Below are 13,139 nucleotides of genomic sequence, written 5' to 3'. Positions count from 1 at the left end.
AATTGTTCAATAAATATAGAAATTTAAATTATAGCATTTTTATGGAAATTAAATACAATACAGGTAGTCAAATATTTGTTAAGTATATTTATTTATTTATTTTCTGTTGTATTTTTTGTTCTTGTTTAAATGATAGTTATTTTAGTGCAAAAATAATACACAATACAAGAAATTATATAAAATAATTTAAAAACCTAATCTAAAATTATTAACAAATATTACTGTTTGTTCATTTTCATTTTAAAGTTATTAAAACTTTTTTTTATTTTATTTTATAAAGTCTGTATAATTAGCATTCATTTGAGTTGAATGTTAGTCTATTGTTATATTTAACTAACTGAAATGAAATATGTGTTAATTTTTCTAGTGTAGTTATTTTCTAGAGATATGTATTTTTTTTTTAAAAATGTAATGTATGCGTTTAGTTTTGTGTAATTGAGTGTTGTGTGTGTGTTGTAGATTATGACACAGGCTCTCTTGAGAAGAGGAAGGGAACAGACACGAGTGCTGATCTGTCAGAGGACACAGACTGTGACGGTTCATCTCTGCCTGAAGACTCTCCAGAGGTACAAACATCTGCACGTAAAAGATTCAGCATCTGCAGAGCTCATCCAGGACTTACTGTACATGATGTGATCATATAGATGTGTTGTCCTCTTCTTCTGTTTTCAGACGTCAAGAAAGGCTGAGTGGAAGGAAGAAAATGTTGATGCTCCACTGAATGACAGGTGAGTCTGTAAAACACCACTGTTACACAAGCAGCTTGACACTTCATAGTGTTGATTACATATTGTTTAGATGTACACTACTGTCTTTTTAATGCATTATATTGGTCAATCATATCTTTTAAAACATTTTACAGAATTTCTGTTGTTGTTTTAAACTTTTTTTTATCAAATATTCAAAAATATCAAGTGTTTTCAACATTGAGTTTTATTTATTATTAGTATTTAATTATTATTTTGACTAGGCCTGTCACAATATCTATTCTTATGTTCGATATATTGCACTAATAAATATTGCGATAAATGATAATGTTGTTAATTTAAGACCATTTTATGCCACTCATTATACAATGAAAGAATGACAATATAAAAATATTTTATTCTTAGTAATATTTCAATTAAAGTCATTTTAACAGTCAGGCATTGGAATCAGAATGTGAAAATATATATCCTAAACAAAAACAGAGGTTGCGATAGCTGCTATTTATTTTCATTTGTCTGACAGCCATATGAAAATATACTAAAGTAATATATAGTAAATACTATGGTGCTTTTTTTAACCATACTGACACCTCCAATAGAGATAGAAATGTTGCATAATCAGCTAAAATATTGTTGAAATAGTTTATATGTATGGGAGATATATATTGCATCACCATGAATGATTGAGTTCACGTCCATTTGTTGTTTGTTAAGTCGATAATATGATTATTGTGACAGGCCTAATTTAGACAATATTTAAATATTTACCCCTAAATTTTTTATTTATTTATTTATTTATTGAATTCTGTATCCTGTAAATAAATAAAAATGTTTAGAAATTAAAATTTGTTTTTAACATTTGAGAATAATTTAAATTATTATTAATATTTAAACAATAATTTTAAAACCCTAAATATTTTATTTCCTTTTAGTGATTTTAAGAAGTCTGCATTCTTCAAATAATCTAAACGAAAATTAGTTTTCAAATGTAAGAGTGTATGGGTGTTTCCCAGTGATGGGTTGCAGCTGGAAAGGCATCCACTGTGTAAAAGATAAAAGTTGTAAAAGTAAAAGTTGTAAAAGTTGGCAGTTCATTCAGCTGTGGTGACCACTGCTTAATAAAGAGGCTAAGCCGAAAAGAAAATGAATGAATGAATAAAAATTAGTTTTCAACATTGATAACATTTTTAATTATTAATAATATTATTAATATTTAAACCCTAGTTTTAAAACTCTAAATATATTTTTTAATTCTGTTATATATTATTTTATTTTATTATTTTATAAGAAGTCTGTACTCTTCAAATAATCTTTTAAAAATGATTTTTTTAGAAATGAAAATTTGTTTTCAACATTGAGAACATTTTTAATTACTAATTCTATTTTTTAAATATTTAAACCCTAATTTTAAAACTCTAAATATTTTATTATTATTATTATTATTATTATTAGTAGTAGTAGTAGTAGTAGTTGTAGTAGTAGTAGTAGCAATAATTTTGCAAAAAAATAATTTTTTAGAAATGAAAATGAGTTTTCAACTTTGAGAACAGCTTTATTTATTAATATTTTAATGAATATTTAAACCCTAATTTTAAAACCTTATATATACTCTTTAAATAATCTTTAAAAATGAATTTTTATTAAATGATTTTTTTATTTTATTTTGAAGTTGCATTATTAATAATATTTACACTACTGGTAAAAAGTTTGGGGTCAGTAGGATTTTTAAATGTTTTAAAATAAGCTTCTCCTTCTCACCAAGGCTGCATTTATTTCATCAAAAATACAGTACAAATTGTAAAATTTTAAAATGTTATTGCATTATAAAATAACTCTATATATAAAAATAATAATCACTCTAAAATGTATTATTATTATTATTATTATTATTATTATTGTTATTTTTATTAATGATTATAGTAATAAAAAATTTAACTACATACAATAAGAAAGCAGTTATTTATTTTTTTTTAGATATATTTAATAAATACCGCCTTGATGAATAAAAATAATATAAAAAAAAAAAACAGAGAAAAAAAACTGACCCCTAACTTTTAACCGGTAGTGTGTATTTAATCTGTCATTTTAAATAATTTATTTTATATATAAAATATAAATGATCAAATAATCTAAAATAAATTAATGGAATTTTTTATTTAGTCGATTTGAGTTTCCTTTTTTTCTGTTGAACACAAAAGAAGATATTTTGAAGAATGTAGAAACGGGTAACCATTGACTTAAATAGTTGGGAAAAAATACTATGGCAGTCATTGTCTACATGTTTCCAACATTTATCAAAATATCTACTTTTTTATATTATCAGGAGAACAAAACAACTGTCTCTTTAAATCTCGTTCTAATCTAGTCTTGTATCCTCTTGTTAGTGCTCCTCAGTCTTCGTCGGGTCCTCTAGATGAAGATGAGATCACATGGGGCAGTGATGATCTGCCCATAGAGAACATCAACTCCAAGTTCACTGAAGGTTTGTCAGTCTTGGCAGCTCAGAGACATCTTCATCTGTACATGGGAATGTCATTATAAGTCTGTTTCTGTGTGTTTTAGATGGTCCAATTGTCACTGAGGAGGAGCTGACATCTCTGCCGCTGGTTAAAGTGGTTCCTGACGGTCACTACACGTCCACCAACCTCAACACGATCGTCCGCATGATGAGAGGCTTGATCGAGCAGAAAGTTCCTCTGCAGGAGTTTGAGGTACACACATTTTCAGGCTACTCACTGATCAAATCGCTCATTTCTTTGATAATAAAACACTTTTTTCACCCTTCTTTGTTACATTTTTATATGCAGAACCTAAATCAATGAAATGAATACGTTTGTTCTGCAAGGACAATAAAAAAGTAATAAATAAAATATATAACGATAAATAGAAAATATTTCTGTTTTAAATACATACTGAAGCAAATGTATTTTTTATTTTTCTCTAATTGTTTTCATTCTGAACCTAATTTAACGTGCATTATTAAAGTCATTATTTGTATCATTCAATTGAAATTGTCTATATATTATTATTATTATTGATGTTATTTTATCATTATGGTAAATTTAAGACTTTTACATGTTTTTACTTGAACATATTTAAAAATGTGGTAATGAGGATTTTTAAAAATGTAGTTACATAAATATAAAGTTTTTTCATAATGTTATAGTTTTTATATGTTTTGTAATTTATTTATTTATTTTTATTTGTATTATTACTACAAAACAAGCCAATAATTTAAATAATATTCAACACAAAAAAAGCAGCACAACTGTTTTTAATGGTGATGATGATAATAGGAGGAAAATCAGATTACCATCAAATTGATTTGTTTTCAAATTTCTTTAATTACAACAATTGTGTGTTAATATTTTCAAATATTACTATTTTACTTTATTATTGATTAAATACATGCAGTAATTGAATGCATAAGAAGCATTAACACATACAAATAAATGTTTTCTTATTATTGTTCTTTTATTTGTGTATGTTAAATATAAGACAAAATTACATATTATTTAAACATAATAAAATAAAGTAATATTGAAAGTGTAAATATTACAGTATATTTCGGAATGCTGTATTAAAAATGTGCGGTATTAAACATACAAAACAAAAACAATAAATCAAATAATATTTCTACCACAATATTAAGCAGCAAAACTGTTTTTAATATCAAAAATAAGAAATACTTTTTTGAAAACCTGAAAATTTTGTTTTGTCATTGCAGTTTGTTGTAATTATGGAACTGAAAAAAAAGTGTTTTAAAATGCGATTTATTATTGCAAGACTTTTTTAATAAATCTTTAAAATATTACTATCACTGTGTAATATTTTTTAAATGTAATATAAATAAAACTTTTGGCCAGCGGAGACATTTAAATGGTCGTGCCCAACTGAGTCTGGTTAATCTCAAGTTTTTTTTTTCTTCACTTGCCTATCGGTGAATTTTTTTTTCCTCTCTGTTGTCGCCTCTAGCTTGCATGGTTTGGGATCGGTAGAGCTACCCATCGATGAATTTGCTCCTCAGTGTTTGGACTCTCAGTAATGATTTTAAACCACACTGAACTGAGCTAAACTGAACTGAACTTAAACACTAAAAACTGAAGTTCTCTGTTCCAATTACTATGACCATTTATGTGAAGCTGCTTTGACACAATCTACATTGTAAAAGCGCTATACAAATAAAGCTGAATTGAATTGAATATACAGTTATATATATATATATATATATATATATATATATATATATATATATATATATATATATATTTAACAATACTTAAAAAAAAAAACATTTTCCAAATGATGTTTCACAGAGCAAGGAATTTTTTTTTCACAGCATGTCTGATAATATTTTTTATTCTGGTTTTATTTCGGCTAGAATAAAAGCCGTTTTTAATTTTTTAAAACAATTTTAAGGTCAAAATCATTAGCCCCTTTAAGCTATTTTTACTAGTCTACAAAACAAACCACTGTTATACAATAACCTGCCTAATTACCCTAACCTGCCTAGTTAACCTAATTACCCTAATTAAGCCTTTAAAAGTCACTTTAAGTGTCTTGAAAAATATCTAGACAAATATTATGTGCTGTCATCATGGCAAAGATGAAATAAAAACAGTTATTCGAAATGAGTTATCAAACCTATCATGTTTAGAAATGTGTTGAAAAAAATCTTCTTTCCGTTAAACAGAAATTGGGAAATACTAATAAACAGGGGGGCTAATAATTCAGGGGGCTAAAAGTTCTGATTTGTATATAAGTGACATACATTTGAATGGCTGTATATATATATCATTTTTTATTTATTTTATTTATTTTATTTTTTTAATATATAATAATAATGACATACTTTTGAATGGCTGTATATATAGTATTTATTTTTTATTATAAACATGGCAGGCTTACAATAATGAATGTACATATTCTAAGTCTGCTGCAATCACTACACACTGACATTAAAAGTCAACATATTATTTTCCATGTTGCTTTAGATCATAGAATCCACTCTACTCTTCCAACCAAATTCTACATTTTAAGCCGAACCAATCATCGCATGTATTTGCGTGTTTAAAATAATTATTTATAAATATTTATTTATTTATTTTAAATGCAAATATAGAAATGAAAAAATAACTTGAAAAAGTGTTAAATTGAGGGGGAAAAAGTTTTTTAAAATGTCATTTATTATTTCACGAATCTTTAAATACATTTAATTTAAATATTAATATCACTTTATTATTATTTTTTAAAGTTATATGTATGTAAAGTGGAAATGTAAAATATATACATTTGAATGGCTGTATAATTTTATTTTTATTATTATTTTTTTAAACTTAAATGAAAATTTGGAAATGAAAAGAAATTATGTTGTAATTACAACGAAAAACTCATATTGCATATTATTTCCTCTCTAAGAACCTACAAAACCTGCGGCCCCTGGACGAATGCCTGATCGGCCAAACCAAAGAAAACAAGAAGAAAAACCGCTACAAGAACATCGTCCCCTGTGCGTAAACACAGCAGCGATAAATATAACATCACAAACATCTCCATCATTTATTCGCACTAAACTCGCTCCTCTTCTCCAACAGTCGACACCACCAGAGTCCTCCTAGGAAACGACGGCGGCTACATCAACGCAAACTTCATTAAGATGGCGGTGAAGGACGAGAGCTTCATGTACATCGCTTGTCAGGGCCCTCTGCCCACCACGCTGGGGGACTTCTGGCAGATGGTGTGGGAGCAGAAGTCTAACGTGATCGCCATGATGACACAGGAGGTGGAGGGAGGAAAGGTCAAGTGTCAACGCTATTGGCCTGATACTCCACGCTCGCCACAGATGGTGGACGACAGGCTGCAGGTCACACTGGTCAAAGATCAGCATTTGGACAACTTCGTCATCAGACTTATTGAGCTGAAAGACGTCCAGGTGAGAGAGAGAGAGAGAAAGAGAGAGAGAGAGAGTTTTTATGAATAGATGCTGCTTTGAGGAGAGAAGAGAAGGTGTGAGGTGTTGTACATGGTTTAATTGATATTGTTTGGGGGGAGTTGCTTTTATTAATATTACATTTATAATATATTAGAGAGATAATAATTATTGATTATATTAATAATATGAGTAATGATTACATTAATACATTATATTTAATTTCCTTTTTATATTTGCATTAGTATAATAAATTATTTTGATTTCTATTATTATTATTATTATTATTATTAAGAAATATAGGAGGAGCTGTAGGGTGTTATACATAGTTTTAATTGTTATTGTTTGGAGGAAATTATTTTATTAATATTATATTATTATAATTTTAGTATTATCATATATTAATATTATATCATATTATAATTAGAAATATTACTTTGCTTTTATTTTATTTTATTTTAAGTAATAAAAAATAAAACAAAAAGTAATGATAATGAGCTTTACTTTTTTATTGTAATACCATTTTTGTAGTATCAAATTGGAGTAATAATAATATTTATAATATAATAATGAAGGGATAATAAATAATTATCAATTGTATTATTAATCTGAATAATTATTCCATTAATAATTTATATTTGTTTTCCTTTTTATATTAGCATTAGTATAATAAATTATTTAGAATATTATTACTATTATTATTATTATCATTAAGAAATTTTGTATAATAATTTTAATTATTTGTTATTATTTATCTTGCATCTTGTAAAATCATAATTTAGTAAATATTTATACAAATTTTATATTATTTTTGTAATTAATAAATAGGTATATATTAGTTTGTTACATATTATCTATGTGTACACACACATTACAAATATGACAATTTATTTTTAATATATTACATTTTAATTGCAATGTAATATTAATAACAAGTTTTGTAGTACTGTATCAAATTTGAGTCATAATAATAAAATGATATAGCACATTTCATACACAGTGGTAATTCAAGTTTTAATAAAAATAGTTCAGTATACTAATGCAAATATAAAAAGGAAAGCAAATGTAATATAATAATGTATCTATTGTTCACAATAATGATGATAATAATAATAATCTATTATTATTACTCAAATTTGATCATACAAAAATGGTATTCCTATTACATTCCAATAAAAATAAAATATATAAAATATTTAATTGACATATTTGCATAATAATATTACTAATGCAAATATGAAAAGAAAAACAAATATAATGTACTAACATAACTTATTTTTTATTAATTATTAAATATATTATTAATATTATTTTTATTATTTAGAAAGTTGTTCATTTTAATTTTTTATCTATCTTGCATCTTTAAGTGTAATGCAGCGTTTTGTATTATCATAATAAAGTACATTTTAATAAAATGTAATACTATATTTTCAATTATTATTATTATTATTATTATTATTATTATTAACAACAACTACAACAATAATATATATATATATATATATATATATATATATATATATATATATATATATATATATATATATATATATATATAATATTATCATGATTAATTTTACAAGTAAGAATAAATGAATGAATGAATGAATGAATGAATGAATGAATGAATGAATAGATGAATGGATGAATGAATGAATGAAAAGCATTATTATAAAAAACACTACACTTGTAGCCCTAACACAACACTCATGTAGCCCTAATATCTGTATCAATGAATTTATTCATCTATCTAGTCTGTAAACTAAATGATTTGTGTAAACTAAAATGATCTGTGTTTCAGACGAATGAGCTTCAGCGAGTGACTCACCTGAACTACACAGGCTGGCCTGATCACGGCACACCCACTCAACCAGAACAGCTCCTCACATTCATCTCCTACATGAGACACATCCACCTATCAGGACCCATCATCACTCACTGCAGCGCAGGCATTGGCCGCTCAGGAACGCTCATTTGCATAGACGTGGTCCTTGGACTAATCAGCAAGGACGCAGATGTAAGTGTCACACCTAGCATATAAACAACAGTTACTTTCATCATTCAGTTATTTATATATTTCAGTTTTTATCATCTTACTGTTTATTGTTTTGTGTTTTCTTACACATTTATGTTAAATACTGGAATATTACACTACAATTGAACCATAAAGGTGTATGGATGTTTCCCAGTACTTGGTTGCAGCTGGAAGGGAATCCGCTGTGTAAAACATATGCTGGATAAGTTGGCGGTTCATTCCGTTGTGATAAATAAAGGGACTAAGCCAAAGGGAAATTAATTAATAAATGAACTATAAAGTGAATAAAAATAATAGCTGTATATACAATGCACTACATAGATAAATACACCCCCTTTGAAAATGTGTATTTATATGTATTTCTGAGTAAGTATAGATAAGATATTTCGGTGCACTTAAACAAATCCGTTTTAATAAACTATAATATTCATTAAAATAAGAGTGTGTTCACCTAACATCGTCAGGAAAAGTAACATTACATTTAAACATACAACAGATACATTCAATTTAAATGAGGTGTTGCTATATTTACATACTTTTTATTATGTTTTTATTATTATTAATATATATTTTTCTTCATTTTATCATGTTTAGTACATTTATAAAACATTTTGTATTATCATACTAAAGAACATTTTTACAATTGAAAAAATATTATAAGGAAATATATTATTTTACATTAGATTATTATTTAGCAAATATATCAATTCATTTGTAATGTTTTACATTTTAATTGTATTATAATATTATAATAATTATATAGTTAATATTAATGGTAGTCATTATAAATGTGTTTTTTATGTTTGTATTATAATAAATTATAATTTTTACTATTATTATTATTATTATTATTATTATTATCAATATTAATATAAAGGAATATATTATTTTACATTACATATTATTTACATATATTTCTAATTAATTTTTAATATCTTACATTTTTAATTGCAATATACTATTAAATTATTAATAATATATGATTGTTATTTATAGTAGGCACATTACATTATTGCATTATATTTATTTATTATCTAGTTTGTTTTCTTTTTAGATTATTATTATTATTATTGTTATTATTATTATCATTTAGTCCTTTGTTACATATTCGTTCACATTATTATAAAATATTACTAGTATTGTTATTATTATTATTATTATTTTTAATAATAATAATATTAGTAGTAGTAGTAGTATTATATTATATATTATTTTATTTTATGTATATATATATATATATATATATATATATATATATATATATATATATATATATATATATATATATATATATATATATATATATTGTTTTGCATTTCATATTATTATTTTACAAATATATCATTCATATTTCATAAATTATGTTTTAATTTCAATGTAAAATTATATTAATGATATAATCATATGATTAACATTAATTGATACATTAAATTATAAATATTTATTATGTAGGTATATATATATATATATATATATATATATATATATATATTTATATTTGCATTCTAATAAATTATTAGTATTAATCTTGATGAGGCATCTGCATCTTTTTTTTTATAATAATATTGTGTTCTTGATATTTCTTTCTATTAGTTTGACATATCAGATATTGTGCGCACCATGAGACTCCAGAGGCAGGGCATGGTACAAACAGAGGTAATCAATCAATCATAATGCATGCATCGACATTAAACAGTCTATGCTGCTGTCTTTTTGCATGTAACATTTTTCACTGGTTTTCCTCTTCAGGAACAGTACATATTCTGCTATCAGGTGATTCTGTATGTGCTGCGCTGCCTCCAGGCGGAAGAGGAGCTGTCAGGATAACAGCTCAAAACACCGTCAATACTTTTATTATCTCATCAGAACAAAACTAAACAAACAAAAAGTCTTAAGATGTTCCAGACGTCAGTGACGTGTACAATTCTTGCAGATTTATTTTTTTTGTTTTTTCTTATCGCTTACATTCTTGACCATTGGCTGCTACTACTTCTATGAGACCATTTGTTTTATAATTTATCTTTTTTAGTTGTTTTTGGTATAAAAACAAACAGTTTTTATATATTCCTTAATGATTATGGATCAAATAAGAAAAGGAAATGAATTCTTTTTATTTTTTGTGGTACAGAATGATTCTTGTAGATGTATTTGATATGAAATGATGCTGGAAATGTTGCCTTGACAGAATACGAGACAGTATTTGCTTTGTAAATCTTTTAGAAATCACAGAGCGCCAGGGGTGATCCAAGAAATTCAAAGTGTTATATTTTAGTGTGATATTTATCTTATGAAATCTGTTGATATATGTTTTAAAAGCTGTTACATACTGGACAATTTTGCAATTTGTAAATAAAAGAATATAAAGCCTTTAAAATAATCTGATCATTGTGTTTGTTGCTACTGTGATGTTTGGACGCATTCAGGTTAGTCATTTTTAAAATTATGACAGGTAAAGCTGTACATTGTGATTGTATTTTATTTTCATTGCTTCCTTCAATATTTAGGTGTTTTTTTTTGTAGATGCATAACATATTTTAAAAGCTCTAATATCTGTCAATATCAATGTTTGAAAATTTATTTCATCCCCTATATATATTATTGGGAACTAAACAAGTTATACTGATCACTGATATTATGCTATGCATTTTCCTAATTGCTTACTTTGCTCCCATTGTTGATCATTGGTTAAAGTTAATGAGTAAAAAATGTACAATAAATTAATTATAAGTTAATTAATGTAGTGAATTAAAATAATGTGAATTGTTGAGAGGGGTCTGGATGCAGACCTGGTGCAGTGCAATCTTGGCTGTACCCAATGCTTTTTAATGGGCTCAACTAACCCCACTCCTAACCTTTTCGACAGAGTGACGTCACTATAGCTCCATTTGAGTGATGCAGTCTCAGCTTGCATCTTAAAGGCTGCATCCAGATACTATTGGAATTTTACTTTGAAAAATATTTATCCTTATGGAAAAAAATATGAACACAACAATTGTATAGAATATACATCATAAAGGTTGTCGTGCAGTACAACGTCCACCGGGTGCCGCAGCGCACTGAAAACTTTTGAGAATAGAGCTAAATACGCATAGATGCCTCATTAGCGGTTGGTGCTGCACGCCATATTGAAGCGGTCAAAACTGCCAACACACAAATACACAAACTATTTTTTGGAAATTAAAAACTTAAAGCAGACCAAAACCAGATATTTATTTCATGTGATGAACACAATAAGATATTTTGAAGAATGTCACAGTAGGGAACGGGTGGATTTAACCAATGAGCAAGGTAAGCGACCGGTTAGGGCCCCAGGAAATCTGAGAGCCCCCAAATAAATACCTAGAAGTATAAATAATATTACAAATTATATGAGCAATTCCATGCAAATGTCATGTTTTCACCAATATACGGAACCCGTTTCTAAGTTTGTGTAAAAGTTTTTCACAGTACTGTAGAAATACTCAAAATGTCTCTGTCATTGTTTTCAAACTATTATATTTCATTTACCTAAACAACATAAGTGGCAATTTACATCTTTCACATCCATAACAGAGAGACGTCACATCCAAAATGACACTTTTTGACTCATAAATGCAAAGATATAAAATTAATCATCTTTTGTTCTTAAGATAGCCGACTCTTTTTGATTAGCATTATTTCTTTTGGGTTGTGCAGTTTAATTGACAGGATTTCTACAAAGTATGTTGTGCTCGCAGACTTTTTTGGTAACATCCATAACGCATGTTTATTTTCCTCATTTAAAATATAAAAAATGTTTACAGACTGATATTTTTCTGATCCTTCAACTCTGTGGTCAGTTGTTCTGGAGAAACAGATGTTTCAATATAATGTTAACATATACTTCTATGTGAATTTATGTTTTGAGTTTTTACTGCAAATTTCATATTTATAATGTTGGAATTGCTCATAAATGAAATAGTTTTTTTATCCTTTTGTACTGTGAGGGTGTAAAATTTTTAATTTTAACGTTATTACATCTGCTCAAAATTATCCTCTACCTTCAATCATGGACCAGTCCAGCAGTCAAATCAGTAAAGATTTATGCCTCATTCAGACTAGCAGTGACTGCCTTCGCTCAGAGTGGCGACCTGCCTCAAACGCAGGGGTGCGTATAGGTCTATACCAGTGGTTCTCAAATTTTTTTCATCAAGTACCACCTCAGAAAAAAACTGTCTCTCCAAGTACCACCAAAATTAGCAGTATTGAAATACAGTAGCGTAGTAGGCCCAGTAAAGCAACTACAACTCTGCAAAGTTAAAAAACGTTGCAGATTACCTCTGATATATAGGCTATATGTCATATATGGCAGATTATATACATCATTTTTGATAAATTTTGAAATGTGTATTGCATGTACTAGGCATATTTCATTCCTCCGTGTACCACTAGAAGGAAGCCTGCGTACCAGTTTGAGAACTGGTCTATACCAATGACTGTAAAAAAAAAA

The 13,139-nt window shown here is 26.8% G+C and overlaps 1 protein-coding gene across 9 annotated transcripts in view; it reads left to right on the top strand.

The window, feature by feature from the left end:
• ptpn13 (protein tyrosine phosphatase non-receptor type 13) overlaps positions 1–11,048 on the top strand; it is a 158,357-nt gene extending 147,309 nt beyond the window's left edge. For 8 of the 9 annotated variants that reach the window (XM_087300008.1, XM_087300006.1, XM_087300004.1 and 5 more), the window contains 9 exons: positions 460–566; positions 673–728; positions 3,092–3,189; positions 3,270–3,418; positions 6,126–6,216; positions 6,302–6,639; positions 8,438–8,653; positions 10,265–10,327; positions 10,421–11,045. In XM_087300008.1, the coding sequence (XP_087156134.1) occupies positions 460–566; positions 673–728; positions 3,092–3,189; positions 3,270–3,418; positions 6,126–6,216; positions 6,302–6,639; positions 8,438–8,653; positions 10,265–10,327; positions 10,421–10,498 (1,196 nt within the window). In that variant the 3' untranslated portion in view covers positions 10,499–11,045. 9 annotated transcript variants of the gene reach the window in all.
• Positions 11,049–13,139: the final 2,091 nt, after the last annotated feature.

Source organism: Danio rerio, chromosome 21 (genome assembly GCF_052040795.2).
Source record: "Danio rerio strain M-AB ecotype USA chromosome 21, GRCz13ab, whole genome shotgun sequence".
In the NCBI taxonomy this organism is placed as follows: Eukaryota; Metazoa; Chordata; class Actinopteri; order Cypriniformes; family Danionidae; genus Danio; species Danio rerio.
Note: the sequence above shows the minus strand (reverse complement) of the source record. Positions and strands in the feature narration are given on the sequence as shown.